The 18,319-nt window shown below is 38.8% G+C and overlaps 1 protein-coding gene across 5 annotated transcripts in view; it reads right to left on the bottom strand.

The window, feature by feature from the left end:
* The window catches only part of NRDC (nardilysin convertase), a 100,968-nt gene that overhangs the window by 47,814 nt on the left and 34,835 nt on the right, over positions 1-18,319 (bottom strand). For 2 of the 5 annotated variants that reach the window (XM_005543383.5, XM_015435942.4), the window contains exons 2-5: positions 5,927-6,215; positions 3,122-3,255; positions 1,667-1,736; positions 1,429-1,510 (exon numbers count right to left, since the gene is read on the bottom strand). In XM_005543383.5, the coding sequence (XP_005543440.1) occupies positions 1,429-1,510; positions 1,667-1,736; positions 3,122-3,255; positions 5,927-6,215 (575 nt within the window). The remainder of the gene's footprint in view (positions 1-1,428; positions 1,511-1,666; positions 1,737-3,121; positions 3,256-5,926; positions 6,216-18,319) is intronic. The other 3 variants (XM_005543384.5, XM_074006789.1, XM_074006792.1) reach the window with 2 other exon arrangements.

Here is an 18,319-nt window from a genome sequence, read left to right as displayed (position 1 = left end):
AAAAACAAATATTTCATCTTTAAAGAAAGATAAGACAAACATAAAATTTATAAAGAGATAAAAAAGATTTAAATCTAAATAGGTTAAAATGTATCTTTAATTAATTAGATTAAAATTCAAACAAATCCACAAACATGTATGCAGATTAACTGCTACTGCTTTTACAATTTAATCTCTTTAATTAAATTTAAGGAGATTAAAATTTAAGCACAAACATATGCAGATTAATTGCTACTATAAAAATTTACAAAGTAAGAAGTACCCTCAAATACTTTAGAAAACCAGACCATTAAAAAATGAGTAATTTAAAATAAATATTTGTAAAATAAAAATAAATATTTGTAACTATATAACATCCACATAGGGTTTTTTGGTTTGTTTTTGAGCTGGAGTCTCACTCCGTCGCCCAGGCTGGAGTGCAATGGCGCGATCTCGGCTCACTGTAACCTCTGCCTCTCGGGTTCAAGCGATTCTCCTGACTCAGCCTCCAGAGTGCCTGGAATTATAGGTGTGTGCCATCATGCCCAGCTAACTTTTGCATTTCTGTAGAGATGGGGTTTCACCATGTTGGCCAGGTTGGTCTCAAACTCCGGACCTCAGGTGATCCACCTGCCTTGGCTTCCCAAAGTGCTGGGATTACAGGAGTGAGCCACCATGCCTGGCCCCACATAGGTTTTATTTAGGCACATTCCAAATTAAATGAAAAGTTTCTATTGTTTTGTTTTTATATTAATCATGCCTTTTGAATTTCTAGTTTTTTTCTGTTTTTTTTATTGAGACGGAGTCTCGCTCTATCACCCAAGTTGGAGTACAGTGGCACAACCTCAGCTCACTGCAACCTCCACCTCCCAGGTTTAAGCGATTCTCTTGCCTCAGACTCCCGAGTAGCTGGGATTACAGGCGCATGCCACCACACCCGACTAATTTTTGTATTTTTAGTAGAGACGGGGTTTCACCATGTTGGCCAGCTGGTCTCGAACTCCTGACTTCAAGTGATCCACCCACCTCAGCCTCCCAAAGTGCTGGGATTACAGGTGTGAGCCACCTCACCCAGGGAATTCCCATAGTTCTGATGCTTTGGCTAGGGGCCTTGCTAACCCTGGAAGGGACTGCCCTCCCCAGGACTGGCCATTTCCTGGAAAATGGCAATCATTTCCTGATCTGTTGGCCTTAACACAGCTCAACAATAGTGACATCTACAGTTTAAAAGTTTTCTATGTGGTTTCATTCTAATTTTCAATATAAGTACACTCAGATTAAGTTTTCCCCATGATATTCATAAATCAAGGATTTTTTCTTAGCCTTTTCTCTTGCTAAATATATCATACTTCTGCCAAATCAATTATGAATCTCTGACATCAATTCATATAAGTTCAGAGGTGGAAAAAAAAACCACACACCAGGGAATGATATTTTACAAATTCTTACTGTGCTCCAAAAAGTGTGCCAGCCCCGGCAGGTCATCTGGATCAGCAAAACTCCCAACTCCAACACAAAGAGCCGCTGCAGACTGGAGTAATTAGAACACATACAAATAGTTGAGTCAACCCTAAAGGAATAATATTCGCATCTTATCTTAAGGATTCATTTGGAGATGGATGCTTTCCAATAAGAGTAACAAAATTCTTTCCCTGAGAATCAGGAGGAGCAGCAAAGTGAAACTCACCAGAACTGTGTCAGTTTCACCCTGCTGCTCCTCCTCTTGCCATCCTGCCAAATGCTGAACAGGTGCAGACCTAAGGAAAAAAAGCAGAAACAGACAGAAAAAAAGGGAAGAGGGACTGGACAGCCCACCCAAATACCACTTCACGTCAGCATTTCAGAATTCTGAACCAAGTTTTTCCCCTGAATTATTAGATTTTGGAAATCTGCGGAAGTAACATATCTAGGTAGATATCTCTGAAGGTCTCTAAGCAATTAAAAGCTTTGTGTTGAGTGACTCAGTTACTAGATGTGAAACCTCTCAACATGTAACTCAGAAAATTTTGTTAAGATAGAATAAGATAACATTTTAGGAAAACATCTAACAAAAATAGTAAGTGATAAAAAAGATAAAATCAGTAGCTATTAAAAAATATAACTAAATGTTAAAAAGGCTTTTTAGTTCTTCACTTCTAATTGAAGATATAGGCCGGGCGCGGTGGCTCAAGCCTGTAATCCCAGCACTTTGGGAGGCCGAGGCGGGTGGATCACGAGGTCAGGAGATGGAGACTATCCTGGCTAACACGGTGAAACCCCGTCTCTACTAAAAATACAAAAAACTAGCCGGGCATGGTGGCGGGCGCCTGTAGTCTCAGCTACTCGGGAGGCTGAGGCGGGAGAATGGCGTGAACCCGGGAGGCAGAGCTTGCAGTGAGCCGAGATCACGCCACTGCACTCCAGCCTGGGAGACACAGCGAGACTCCGTCTCAAAAAAAAAAAAAAAAAGCAAAAAAGAAGCAAAAAAGAAGATATATAGCATACATTACTTATCAGTATATATTCTCCCAATACTTTGGGAAAATCAGAGTTTTTAACAAAATTGATGGCCAAGAGGTACACCAAATTGCACTTCAAATTACTGTTTTTTTGTTTGTTTGTTTTGTTTTGTTTATTAAGACGGGGTATTGCTATGAGGCCCAGGCTGGTCTCAAACTCCTGGACTCAAACAATCCTTCCACCTCAGCCCCTCAAAGTGCTGGGATTATAGGCGTGAGCCACTGCACCCGAAGTATTGGGGCATAATTACAGTAAGTTAAAAGACAAAAACAGGAGAAAAAAACAGTCAATTTGAATCCTTGAAGATAGAAAGGTGAATTATTAACTTTCCCAAATTTGTTTGTTTTCTTCAAACTTTGAAATGTCAATTTTACAGGGCTAACATATTTGGTGAAACAGATTGTTTTGATAAAGTTACCCTCTTAAAAAAAGAGCTTTTCAAAAATAGCATGTACCTAGCATAAAGTCTAGCCATGTTTCAGAAAATGAAAGTGTGTTTTCAGAAGAACCAAACAGCCTGGCTTGATACTATAAACCCCGTTTTGAAGACTTAGGCACATAAACTCAGTTAAAACATTGGGGAATATCCAGTTCTCCAAACCACAATCTAACCTGTTCTGTGATGTTTTAATAGGTGCCTAACCTGCTTTCAGCTCCAACTACCCCATAAAGATTTCTTGTCTCGACCAGCAGGGTTGAAGACATTTTTGAATAAGTTGACTTAAACCACAGTCTATCAGTCAGCTTTGACCACAGCAAAAACAGGCTCTGCGATTGCTAGAAAAGAAATTCATACTTGAGAATTTTCTACCTAAAAAATTCATACCTGAGAAATTCATACTTGAGAATTGAATTAAGAAAGCCCTGAACAAATCTTAATTCAATGTATATTATATTTAAATTTCGATCTTTTTAATTTATCAAACTTTTAAAATCAAGAACAACTTCTTTTGGAAGGAGGAAAATGGAGAGGGATAAAAAAGATGCCTCAGAAAAGTAGTTAACTTCTTAATTAGGTAAATGTTATCCAAAAAATGATCAAATATTTTTCTTCTCACTTCCTTTATTAATTCTCATATTTACCTTAAACAAGGTTCACAAATTTTTCAAATAAAAATTAGATTATAAAACCACTCTTAAGCCACCTCTTACCAAGGCTAATCTACTTTATTTCCTTTTTTCAGAAAGTTATTCAACAAATATAAACATCTACCACTTACGATCATGGGATCTTTCCTTTCACTAGTGAACCCATTGCTTCTGAATCAAAACAATTTGATCTCGTCTTCAAACTACTTAGGTTCCACTGTCCCAGTAGGATAATCCGTAAAATTAGCAGTCAATATCTTATAAGGATTATATCACACTGAGTTATCAGAAAAGAAAGGTAGCATCTAAGCCATTTTAAAAATGATCACTAGACACCGACCCTGCTGCTAGAAAAGATCAACTTAGAATTTGATCTACCTAAGCAAAACAAAAAGGGGTGCCAAAAAGGCTGAACACACATGTTCATTTGTCAGAGGTGTTCACAATTGCTGTGTAAATCTAAAGTATGCTATAATGTCTTGACATTTAAAATGCCTGTCAAAACAATTTTTAATTGTTGTAAAATGCTTTGTCAGTTAATAGGACATATAAAGAAGTTGGATCATGGGAAAAGCTACTTATAGATAGATGGAAAGATATAGAAAAAAATATATAGATAAGAAGTATTCAGTTAAGAAGTTATAACATGGTCAAGCTTAGAGCTAAAATGGGCCTCAGAATTTTATATTCTTGTTTATGGTCAGGCTTAGAGCTAAAATGGGCCTCAGAATTTTATATTCTTGTTTTAAAACTGAGAAGAAAAAAAAGAAAATGAAAACACCTAAAATCATGCAGAAAGACAGGAACAGAGCCAGAATTAGAACCCAGGTTTCCTGTCAGTGTTCTTTTTGTTTTGTGACTTTTATAATTTCTTCCTTTCTATTAATGCTCTATTTGGAATTATGAGATCTATTTTAAGTTAAAAGTGAATCTATTAATTTCCAATCTGTTCATAGAGACCTTAGCATACAGACTATCAAGTGACATATATATATACCTTTTTTCCCCCCAGTGTTTTGGTGTTCATCTCTACAGCTTTCCAAGTTAAAACTATTTAATACTTGGTCTATCATGCTACCCAAAAACAGGATCACTAATAATCTGAGTAGTAAACAGCAAAAAGTTTCTTAAAAATATGACTCAATCCAACAACTTAGTAAAAAACTGGTACAACTCCCTTTTAAAAAAAATAATTTTTTCCAAGATGAATGACTATTAAATCATATCTACTACTTATACCTCAACTCTTCCCATCTTTAAGGGTGACCACTTTTCTTCTTTTTCTTTTTTTTTTTTTTTTTTTGAGACTTTTTTTGAAACAAAGTCTCACTCTATCAGCCAGGGTGGAGTGCAGTGATATAATCAAGGCTCACTGCAACCTCAGCCTCCCTGGGCTCAGGTGATCCTCCCGTCTTCAGTCTCTCAAGTAGATGGGACCACAGGCATACAACACCACACCCAACTAATTTTTTTTTTTTTTTAATGTTTTAGGGAGACAGTGTTTCACCACATTACCTAGCCTAGTCTCAGAACTCCTGGACTCAAGTGATCTGCCCATCTCGGCCTTTTTGTATGTAGACTGTACCATGTTGAATATATTATCAATATTCAAGAAACTAGCTTTAACCAACTTTTGCTGGTCAATTCCACTGTAATGGCTCCAAAAATTATCCTCTGGGTATTCCCTACTATGAAAATGGAGATATTCTTCAAAAGATATTAAGAAATTCTCCCTATCAAGCCTTATTTATCTATCCACTGATTGTTGTTACATATTAAATAAGCTTAACTGCCCAGTTTCTATTTCAACTCTTCCAAAGTATTTGTCCAGACCTTTGCTTTCCCATATAGAGAGCTAAACCAAACTCAATTATCTATATAGAAACTACCCATACAATAACTCTTAGAGCCCTAGGCCCATGTAAAGATTTCACACTAGCCCCATTCTTTTCTTCTTCTTTTTCCAGTCTCACCAAGGATAACATACTCTTATTTCTCTAATCCAGGCTAGGAATTTGACAGCTCCTCATCTACCAGTATTTGTTTTTAAAATATATAATGTATACAAATACACATAAATTCAAATAACTCTGAGTGTTGCTTACCTCTGAGAGATACAGCTATGGGTGATTTTTATATTTTTGTTTTCTTTACATTCCATTAGTTTATATAATGAGCATTTATTACTTTTATAATTGGAGCAAAATGTTTTCAAAATGTAATCCTGATACAGAATAGACCTTTACTAAAGACCAAAAGATAAGTATATACTTCCTTTTTGCCATTAAGAAATAAAGCTTGAGTTTAGAAGTTATTCCAAAGAATTCCCAAATTAGAAGAAAACAGACATGACTCACACCTGTTTTTCAGTAGTTTTTTTTCTAGCTTCTGCCCTCTCTTCTAATTCTTCCAATTCATTATCCTCAGTATCAAGATCATCATCATGTTCATCATCAAACTCATCTTCATCATCAAAACCCTCTTCATCATCATCTTCTATTTCAGCTCCAGAATCTTCGTCATCATCTTCGTCTTCTTCCTCCACCTCCTCTTCTTCTTCATCATCTGTTGTATTTCCTGTTTTACCTTCCATATTACTTAGGTCTGAAATCAAAAGCGCCTGCAAGCCATTCTGTAATTTGATGTATCTGGAAAAAAACACACACACATTTTGATTCAGCTGTTCTTTACACCAATACAAGTAATCAGCTTAGCAGAATTAAAAAAAAAAAAAAATCCAAGTACAAGTATACACACACACACACACAACTAACACTATTTGTAAACTAATAAAATTGGTTGCTCTGGAGAGGGAACCCCAAAAGCTAATCCGTTTTTGAACAGCTGGAGGGAAATGAAGGTAAGAACACTTCATAATATATGCTGTTTGTATTTTTAAATTTTGAACTACATAAATATACCTATTCAAAAAACACATTTTAGTAGTTAAAGACATACAACTCACCACTCAGCCTCCCCTATTTCTCAGTTTTTAAGTATTTAAACATTCTATCATATCAGAAGTCTTAGCCTAAGATAAATGTATCCCTCAATATACAGAGCAGTCATGTCAGCTTAATATTAAAGCAAAATCACACAAAATTAAACTGTTGCTTTTCTTTTCTATAAAATATTTGGTATATCAGTCTCCAAAACTGCCTTTATGAACTAAAAAGCAGTTACATCTCTATGAAAATGAAATCCCCCACAGACTGGTAGCACCGCAGGAAGATTATTCTGCTTTTTTTTGAGACAGTTTGCTTTACTGCCCAGGCTGATCTTAAACTCTTGGGCTCAAGTAATTCACCTCAGCCTCCTGAGTGGCTGGGATTACAGGCATGTGCCACCATGTCAAGCTCCCGATTCTTATCTGCAAAACTACTGTGCCAGTTTGATGACTAGGTATCTATTACAGACCACTCCCATCTCCCCCCCGCCTTTTTTTTTGAGACAAGGTCTCACTCTGTTGTGTAGGCTAGAGTGCAGTGGCACGATCTCAGCTCACTGCAGCCTCGACCACCTGGCCTCAGGCAATCCTCCCACCTCAGTCTCCAGAGTAGCTGGGATCACAGGCACAGGCCACCATACCTAGCTAATTTTTGTATTTTTTTAGGCAGTGTTTTGGCATGTTACCGAAGCTGGTCTTGAACTCCTGGGCTCAAGCAATCCACCCACCTTGGCCCCGCAAAGTGCTAGGACTACGGGCATGAGCCACCGCATCCAGCCCCATTTATACTAATTTTTTCATGTATTTACTCGATAAGCATTTATTTAACACCTTTTACATATCAGATACCACCATGCTGCGTTAAGGATAAAAAGGGTAAAAACAAAATTCCTCACCATCAGGCATTGACTGTCTAATAATGAGATGAGCCAGTACAATACACAATGACAGAGACAAACACAGAATGTAAGAAAGAAAGAAGCAGTCAGGGAAGGCGTCTAAGACAAGGTACACTTAAGTAAATCCTTGAAGATAAAATGTCAAGCAAAAACTAAGAATAACATGCAAAGAAAGACAAGGAAGAGAACCTCTGGCCTAAGATGGAAGACTGAACACTGGGATTTATCTACCTTCCATATAAAATAATCACATTTAGAGCTCAGGAATTCAAGACCAGCAGGCAATGTAGCGAAACCTCGTTTCTACAAAAAATACAAAACAATTAACCAGGCTGCAGCGAGCCCAGATCGGGCGACTTCACTCCAGTCTGGGTGAAAAATGAGACCCTGTCTCAAAAAATAATAAATAAATAAATAATAAAAAATAATCACATTTAAGTGATAGAAAAAAAACATTATTTATTTATTTATTTATTTTTGGTTTGTGAGAATAAAATCATGATAGACAGAAAACAGGAAAGGACAATGTTAGCAGATCACAAATTTTTAGAAATCATTAGAAGACATGTAAATTTGATCAGATTAATGGAGAAAACAGCAGAGAAAACCACAGACCTATAAACATGTATTTAGATACTGGTTCTTCCCAGGAAACCCTAGAAAAACTCTAAGCTTCAGATCAATAAATAAGAGCAAAGAGAGCCTCAGGGCAATAAGCTCAATTATTTAAACCGGAAGCAATCCAAGTCTACTGACAGCAGAATAAAAAAACTGTGGTATATTCATATAATGAAAATTTTCTTCACAGTGGAATATTGTAACACAGGGAAATACAGAATTCAGCCACAAACTACAACAGTGGTTAATCTTAAAAACATGAGTGAAAAAAGCAACTCATGAAAAAATACTATATGAGTCCCATTGATATAATGCCAAAAAACAAGTGAAAGTAAACGGTGTATTATTTAGGTATACACATATATATATGTGTGTGATAAAACTTTTTTAAAGCAAAGGAATGATAAACACAAAATGCAAAACAGGGCGGGGCACAGTGGCTTTTGCCTGTAATCCCCGCACTTTGGGTAGCCAAGGCAGGTAGATCACTGGAGTCCAGGAGTTCAAGATCAGCCTGGGCAACATGGCAAAACCCCATCTCTACAAAAAATACAAAAATTAGCTAAGCATGGTGCATCTATGGTCCCAGCTACTCCAGAGCTGAGATGGGAGGATGGCTTGAGCCCGGGAGGTGGAAGTTGCAGTGAGCCAAGTTCATGCCACTGCACTCCAGCCTGGGCAACAAAGCAAAAACCCGTCTCAAAAAAAAAAAAAAAAAAAAAGCAAAATACTTGTTGGGGTAGGAGGGCAGGGCAACATGTAAGGATACAGAGGTATTAAAATGTTCGAGACTACCAGAAGTAGGTCCTAGTTCTTAAATTGAGTAGTTTTGGATTTGTCATTCACCACTTCCAAAGAAGCTGTAAAGGCCTTCATTCTATAATAAGTTGGCTAGTCAGGCCATGTACTTCTGTGCCAAACAGTCAACTGTAGGAGACAGCAATATGCCACCTCAAAATATGCCTCCTTGGCATAAGGATTGTTGAACTGAAGGCAATTAAAAAGCAGATGCAGGAAAGCTCTCTGCCCTCCACTTGCCTAAAAGCAGGACGTAAATTTACTCCAAAGACAAAAAAGGTTAAAAACAAAAAACAAAAAAAAACCCATCCCCTTTCTACCGTGGAAGAACACAAGTTAACCACCAAATACAACTTTACATCTGTATTGGTCTGGATACGACACCAAACGAATCCACATTAACAAGTTTACTAATTATGCTTTGCCTGCCATTATTTGCCTTTCTACAAGTTGCTGCCCCTACAAACTCAAAGTCCTTTTTCGCTGTCTTGACATTTTTCTAAACATTTACTGTTCTTTGTTGAAGATACTATATAAGCTGGAATTAAAAGCCAACTCATTCTCTGAGTATCTCCCATATATTTATGAATTATACATGTTAACAAACTTATATTTGTTTTTCTTTTGCTAATCTTTTGCTAGAGAGGACCATTCCAAATAATAACTTACGAGGGTTGAAAAAAAAATTATTTGCCTCCCTTACACAACCCAACAGCAGGACAAGTTAAAATCCAAGAGCTGTTTTCCAAGAATATGAACAATCTGTCCAGAAATAAATTCTAAGATGAATCTCAGAGACGCAGAATCATAGAGAAGCAGAATTTGAGGTAGTCCCAATATCTATATCAGATATCAACTCAGGCTGGGGAGAAAAAAAAAGCCAGGAAAGGGGAACTGTACTTGGTCTTTGTAAAGTGCATTTTTTTCCAGCTTAAATTTTTCATAAATAAAAAGAACAGAAAAAAATCTAAAAATCTACTCTCAAAATAATCCTATGCATTCTACTTTCAAAATAAATCACAATTCTGATAACGTCTCATCAGCTCCACAGCTATTTCCATACTGCATGTTGTCGTCTTGTCTAATCTCCTAACTCTGTTTCCATTTTCACCTCAATAACCTGGCTACACCTGCCTCCACCACCACCATCCACGCCCCCCTCCCCCACCACCATCTACTCCCCCTCCCCCTCCACACACCTCAAGTCAATTCTCAGCAGGCTAAGTAAAGCAAATGAGCCCTGCTATGTATGGGCTGAAATGTGTTCCCCCAAAATTCCTATGTTGAATCCCTAAACCCTAATACCTCAGGGTGTGATTATATTTAGAGACAGGGCCTTTAAAGAGGTAATTAAGTTAAACATCTGGCCTCTAGAGTAGGTCCAAATCCAATCTGAATGGTACCCTTAAAAAAATGAAGAAATTTGGAAACACAATGGTACACCAGATATGTGTGCACACAGAGAAAAGACCATGTGAGGAGATACCAAGGAAAAGGCCAACCACAAGCCAGAAAGGCCTCAGAAGAAATCAGATAGGGCCAAAGTGGACGGATCATGAGGTCAGGAGATCAACATCATCCTGGCCAACATGGTGAAACCCCATCTCTACTAAAAATACAAAAAATTAGCCGGGTATGGCGGCACGTGCCTGTAATCTCAGCTACTCGGGAGGCTGAGGCAGGAGAATCGCTTGAACCCAGGAGGCGAAGGCTGCAGTGAGCCGAGATTGTGCCACTGCACTCCAGCCAGGGCGACAGAGCAAGACTCCATCTCAAAAAAAGAAAGAAAGAAACCAAATAGGCTGACAGCTTGATCTTGAACTTCTAGACCCCATAGCTGTTATTTAAGCTACTCTTTCTTTGATATTTTGTTATGGCAGCCTTAGCAAACTAATACAAGGCTATTTCCCTTTCCAAAATTCATCATTGGCTTCCCACCATACTTAAAATCCAAAATCCTTACCGTGGCCTATACAATGCTCAATATAATCTCGTTCCCCTTTACCTCTCCAACCTTCTTTCTCACTACTCTTCCTTCATTCTGTTTGCTCTGACCAAATGATTTTATTGTTGTTTCCTAAACACTGCCAACAGAATCTCAGTCCAAAGCCTTTGTGCTTGCTGTTCTTTTGGTCTTAGGGGCTCTTGACCCAGATAAAGTATTTGCCTGACTGCTCTACCTCTTTCAAGTCTTTCATGAAATGTCCCCTTCTGACCTGGGCGCAGTGGCTCACACCTGTAATCCCAGCACTTTGGAAGGCCGAGGCGGGCAGATCACTTGAGGTCAGGAGTTCAAGACCAGCCTGGCCAACAATGGCGAAACCCCCACTCTACTAAGAATACAAATATTAGCCTGGTGTAGTGGCGGGAGCCTGTAGTCCCAGCTACTCAGGAGGCTGAGGTGGGAGAATCACTTGAACCTGGGAGGCTGAGGTTGCAGTGAGCCAGGATCACACCACTGCACTCCAGCCTGGGCGACAGAGCAAGACTCCGTCTCAAAAAAAAAAAAAAGAAAGAAAGAAAGAAAAGAAAAGAAACGTCCCCTTTTCAGAAATGCCTTCTCTGACCACACTATCTAAAATAGCTCTTTCGCCCATTTCTATTATCTTTTATCCTGCTTTAACCTCCTTCGCACCATTTATCATTACTTGATTTTATTTTCTGCCTGCAACATTAGAATGTTATCTCTGAGGACAGAGCTTTTCTTTCCTTCACATCTATATCCTGGGACAACACCAGGCATATATATACCAAACATTTAAGAAACAGATGTTGAATAAACAAAAGAATGTTAATGCCTGGAGGGGACCTGATATATAGTAGGTACTTAATATCTACTTAATGAAACAAAATATGAGACAAAATCTAACACCCAGTTTAAAAAAAATGAAAGCTATGTGTACGACATGTATACATTAAATGCATATAAAGGTACAACAATAGAACTAAAAGTATGCAAACCAAATGTAATGGTAATGTATATCTGGGGAAAGGAGAAAAAGTAAAGAGAGGTACAAAGATCTTTTACACTTTATAATTCTTTTTTTTTTTTTTCAGACCAAGTCTCACTCTGTCGCTCAGCCTGGAGTGCAGTGGTGCGGTCTCGGCTCACTGCAACCTCCACTTCCCAGGTTCAAAGTGATTCTCCTGCCTTAGGCCCCCAAGTAGCTGGGACTACAGGCATGCACCACCGCACTTGGTTAATTTTTGTATTTTTAATACAGACGGGGTTTTCACCATGTTGGCCAGGCTGGTCTCGAATTCCTGACCTCAAGTGATCCACTGCGCCCAGCCGACACTTTATAATTCTTAAACTTTTTCAATCTTTTGTAATAAAAAAATTCATTTATGATTTGGACAATAAAAATGATTTTGCAAAAATACAAAACTCACTCCTTAGCAAATTAAGTACACATAAAGCCCTTAGTTTTATGGAGGATCACTTCTATAAATCAACATCAAATCCATTTTAAGACAGTCATGAACAAAATGTCCTTTATCGTCACTACTATTCAATATTGTATTGGAGGTCCTAATAAATGAAAAAATATGCAAAATGTACATAAATAAAAAATAATTATGAGGTACAAATATTGAAAGCTAAAACAAATCATTACAAAACATATTATTACCTAGAACAAGCAAGAGAATTACCAAAAACAAAACCTAAAAACTATTACTACTAAACAGAGTTCAGCAAAGTAGCCAAAATCAAAGAACTATAAACAAAAATCAGTAGCTTTCCTATACATCAAAGATAAGTAAGATTTTTTTAAAATCCCTTTGGCCAAAGCAATATAAACTATAAAATGCATAAACATACCTAGTAACAAGAGCTCACATTTTAAATGTATTAACTTAAACGTCTTAACCCAGTTAATCTTCACAACAATCCTAATGAGTTGTTACTCCCATTTTATGGATAAGGAAACTGAAGCACAAAAAAAGGTCTGTTATTTGCCCAATCTTATCGTGGCTTCGCAGGGACTAGTCAGTCCCCAAGTAGCATGACACTAGAACACATTCTTTTCAATACCACTAAACACAGCCAACATTAGGAAAACTAGAAAACTTTACAGGTGAAATAAAAGACCTCACTAAACAGTCATACTATATTACTGGGTGGCAACATCCAATGTTATAAAGATACCAATTCTTCCTCCAAGTTAATCTATAAATTCAAGGCAATTCCCATTAAAAAAACCCCAACAAGGGCCGGGGGCGGTGGCTCACGCCTGTAATCCCAGCACTTTGGGAGGCCAAGACAGGCGGATCACGAGGTCAGGAGATCCAGACCATCCTGGCTAACACAGTGAAACCCTGTCTCTACTAAAAATAAAAAAATAAAAAAATAGCCGGGCGTGGTGGCGGGCGCCTATAGTGCCAGCAACGTGGACGGCTGAGGCAGGAGAATGGCGTGAACCTGGGAGGCGGAGCTTGCAGTGAGTAGAGATCACGCCATTGCGCTCCAACCTGGGCAACAGAGCGAGACTCCGTCTAAAAATAAATAAATAAAACCCAACAAGATTTTTTTGTGGAACTTGACATACTGATTCTAAAATTCATGTGGACTAAAACCCACAAAAATGCCAAGAACATTTTGAAAAGGATGGCCGGGCACGGTGGGTCACGCCTGTATTCCCAGCACTTTGGGAGGCCGAGGCAGGCGGATCACGAGGTCAGGAGATCAAGACCATCCTGGCTAACACGGGGAAACCCCGTCTCTACTGAAATTACAAAAAATTAGCCAGGCGTGGTGGCGGGCGCCTGTAGTCCCAGTTACGCGGGAGGCTGAGGCAGGAGAATGGCGTGAACCTGGGAGGCAGAGCTTGCAGTGAGCCGAGATCGCGTCACTGCACTCTAGCCTGGGCAACAAAGTGAGACTCCATCAAAAAAAAAAAAAAAAAGAAAGAAAGAAAGAAAGAAAAGGAAGAACAAGGGGAAGGAACTGCCTTACCAGGTATAAAAATACAGACTTTAGGCTGGGCGTAGTGGCCCACACCTGTAATCCCAGCACTTTGGGAGGCTGAGACAGGCATATTCCTTGAGCCCAGGAGTTCATGATCAGCCTGCCCAACATGGCAAAACCCTGTCTCTACTAAAAATACAAAAATTAGCCAGGCGTGGTCGTGCATGCCTGTAATCCCAACTACTCTGGAGGCTGAGGCACAAAAATCACTTGAACCCAGGAAGCAGAGGTTTCAGTGAGCCAAGATTGCACCACTGCACTCCAGCCTGGGCAACAGAGCGAGACTCTATCTCAAAAAAAAAAACACACAAAAAAAAACTTAATAAATAAAAATACAGACTTTTAAGGTGACTGAAATGAAGCTGAACTACTAACAGGTACACCAACAGATCAATGAAAGAGAATAGGTTCTAAAAACAGAGCAGTGTATATAATACTGTTACAATGCCATTTACTACCACAACTCAACAAATGATGCTGAAACAACAGGCTATTCATTTAGTGAGGAAAAAATAGCCATGTCTACCTTACCTTCAACACTTACAAATTTCAGATTACTTAGAGCTGAAACAGAACAGGGACACCTCTTAAGGGCCTGTGGGCCCCTAAGCATAGAAATAAAAGAAAATCTTGAGTTCTTTCAAGGGGAATTTCTGGCACCTAGCCAGCCTTGGAAAGTAAACATACAACTTGATAAGCAAGTAACAGTAACTTTAAAATAGCCAAGGAAGTTAGAGTCATGAGAAAGTTTGCTTCCCTACAGAAACTAAAGATAACATCTCAACATCTGTCTCTTCAGTTGTTTTTCAGAAACCTGCAAAAGGATCTGCGGGCACACAGACCTCAGATAAGGAGGAACTGGGGACTGAACTCGTCTGCTATCCTGATAAATTTACCCCTGCCTTTAAAAACTGTTACCTGCAAATCATCTGGGAGGTCAGAATTTAAGGGTTAGTCACCTGGTCCTCCTTGCTTGACACCCTGTAAATAAACACCATGCCTTCCTTCTTACCAATGCAAAATCTTAGTGTGGATATCCGGTCTTATTGCACTGGGTGAGCTGACTCCGGTTTGGTTCTCTAGACATTGGCAACCAAAAAGGGACAAAAGTCTGGAGTAGGTGCCTCATCTGTAGCACATATGTCCCTGGCCGCAGCCACCCTTGGGCCCAATCCAGCAGCTGCCTGAATTATTTTATTCAGGGACAGATCCGTGTATTTGGCGGGCAATCAGACACCGTTGGCCTGTGGTGCTCTACTTTCACAGCATTAGAAACAAATCACCTGAGAAGACGTCTTTTGGTAAGTGGTGGGTTCATGGGTGATAGCCCCATAGTATTTTTCCTTTCAGCAGGAAATCTGGCCTTGCTTCAGCAAATCTGGGCTCTACTTCATCAGAATGCATTTGGTGGGAGATACCCCAAAGATGAAGACTGAAACCTTGAAAACTTGCAATTTGATTGTGATTTGCTTGCTTGAAAATCTATTTAATACTTAACACCTGGCCAAGGCATTAAAGGTTTGTCACCTAGATTTTGTGACAAACTTTTAATGCCTTGGCCAGGGTTTTGTTTCATTTGAGAAACACAAGTTCTATTTCCTTTGTAGCCCATTAGGGTGTATTCTGCAGAATTGGGGCATTTTTAGATTAGGGTCCAAGGAAAAAAAAAAAAAGATTTTTTTTGTATTGCAGTAATGCTTGGCCACAATATTCTTTAGACTTCAAAAGAAAGCCTGAAAAGGGGAATCTTTAAACTGGACCCATAAATTTTAAAATAATCTCGGGCATCTCTCTAAACAATTGATTTTACAAAAAAATATATTTTCTAAACAAATTTTACAAAGGACACTTAATAGTGTCGTGACTAGCCTTGAGAATTCACTTGACTAAATTAAAGAACAAATATCTCACCTAAAACAAGGTTAAAATCCTTTGCAAGCTCAAAACTGCCTGCTTTAGATCCCCTCCAGGAACAGCAGTGGTAAAGCACTGAGGCTCCCTGGGTTGAATTCCCAGCCAGGAAACACATCAGTTTTTGGTTTGATATTTGTGTGACTTTTGCCATTTATCATTCCTTTTTCCTTCTATGGGCAGCTTTTGATTTCCTGTCCTCCGTCTGTGCAGGGGGCAGCCTACAGGTTTTTTGGTATGTTTTTTGGTACAGGTTTTGTGTGTGCATGGTCAGCTGAGAAACTGAAGCTCTAGAGAATATGGTCAAACAGAAATGTGGTCTGTACTCCATTTATGGCTGACAAAATTTTCCTTTCTTTAAGCTGTCTTTGGGGCAGCTCTGAATCTTGTGAAAACTGCTTTCCACCTCTTTCGAGACCTCACGTATCCTTGTTGAAGTCATAACCCTGGCTAAGCCTTCTTAGTTTCATGGGGGAGAATATCTTTGGGGTGAAAAAGAGTTCAAAAGCCAGAAATGTCAACTGTTTGTCCCAGCTAAAAATCTGACAGTAAGAGATTTGAAAGGATATTTTTTTAAGAACTCTATAGTGAAAAGTCTAATTAAAACTAATATTTAGGCCATATTTGTGTGTGTATGTGTATATAACTATATATACAACTATATATAAAGTTGTATAACTATATATACATAATTATATATAACATATATATGAGGCTTTAAAACTAGTTTATATAGTTTTTTTATATATATAGTTTTATAGTTTAAACTACATATATAGTTTTTTATAGTTTTATATATAGTTTTTTTTATAGTTTTACATAGTTTATAGTCTTTTATGTGAGCCTCCGCACCTGGCCACTTTTCTTATTTTCTCTGTCTACTACTGGCTTAGCAAATTCTATGTGCTGCCCTGGGGTCTTAAATACTCCAGGTGATCACACTGAACTATAAATATAATTGCCTTTTTGTTATGCTTCCTTGCGGACTTTCATCCTCCCAAATTAAAAGGGCAATTTTATAATTAGAATTTCTCAGACGTTGACAAGACAGATAATCTAAAGATATGTCATCCGACCCAGTTAATAGAACAATAATACTGAAGTTCCTTCAATTGTCATATTCTGAGGGCCCCTTTCAGAATATTACGTAAAAGAATTCCTGGCCAAGCACGTTGGTTCGTGCCTGTAATCCCAGCACTTTGGGAGGCTGAGATGGGTGGATCACAGTGTCAGGAGTTTGAGACCAGCCTAACCAACACGGTGAAGCCCCGTCTCTACTAAAATACAAAAAAATTAGCCAAACGTGGTGGCGTGGGCCTGTAAACTCAGCTACTCAGGAGGCTGAAGCAGGAGAATTGCTTGAACCCAGGAGGCAGAGGTTGCAGTGAGCCAAGACATGGCACTCCAGCCTGGGTGACAGAGGGAGACTGTTTCAAAAAAAAAAAAAAAAAGAAGAATATTATACAAAAGAATTCCTTTATTTTGGAAGTCCCTTCACTTGAAGCTATCTCAAACAAATTTGCCAGAAATCATGAGACTCTGCCTCTATATAAAAGGCTTACTTGATTTTGCCTCTTGAGGAGCAACAGCCCTACTCCCTCCTTAGAAGCCTACTCTCTAAACATGTCAGAAGTCCCATATCTTAGCTCCAAGCAAATTAACTCATTAAAAGTAAACAAGTCCACATACTCACTTTGGGATCCACAAATCTATTCTTGCCCAGGTACTAAAAAGATGGAGGTGGGTTATTTCTTTGGATGGACTTTGTTACTTCGGTGGGGAGTGGCGTCCTATGAGGTGAGCACATGATTAGAAATCTCTCCCTTACTTTAGGAATTCTTGCTAAGGAAACTTCAGCAGCAATAGCTGCCTAGCAGAAAAGAATTAATTCATTGGCTCAGGTGTCTTAAGATAATAGGATAGCTTTAGATTACATCTTAGCCAAGCAGGGAGGAGTGGGTATGGTAGTAAATACCACATGCTATACTTATATAAATGAATCTGCTGAGGTAGAAACTCATCTAAGATAAATTAGAGAACAAGTCACCTGGTTACAACAGGTCTCCCTGTTGGTCCCTAAGGACTGGTTTTCTTCTTTATTTTCTTGGATTCCTCATGGAATACAATTCATGTTTTCTGGATTGCTGAAGTTACACATATCAATCTTGCTAATTTTTCTTGTGCTTTATATCAAAACCAAATGTGTGTTAAAATGTAATAAGGCAGTGACTAATACAAATAAAGACAGTTCAGCACCATGGTGCCATGCCTGGGATTCATGGATACTTTGAATTCTGTGCTAGAAACTTACTATCTTCGGCCCAGGGGGCGGTGGCTCATGCCTGTAATCCCAGCACTTTGGGAGGCCGAGGCGGGCGGATCATAAGGTCAGGAGTTCAAGACCAGCCTGGCCAATATGATGAAACTCTGTCTCTACTAAAAATACAAAAAATAGCCAGGCGTGGTGGTGCACGCCTGTAGTCCCAGTTACTCGGGAGGCTAAGGCAGAAGAATCGCTTGAACCCAGGAGGCAGAGGTTGCCGTGAGCTGAGAACATGCTACTGCACTCCAGCCTGGGTGACAGAGCAAGATGCCATCTCAAAAAATAAA

This window comes from Macaca fascicularis, chromosome 1, assembly GCF_037993035.2.
Source record: "Macaca fascicularis isolate 582-1 chromosome 1, T2T-MFA8v1.1".
NCBI lineage: Eukaryota > Metazoa > Chordata > Mammalia > Primates > Cercopithecidae > Macaca > Macaca fascicularis.
The sequence above is the reverse complement of the archived record's forward strand: the minus strand, read 5'-3'. Positions and strand labels throughout refer to the sequence as shown.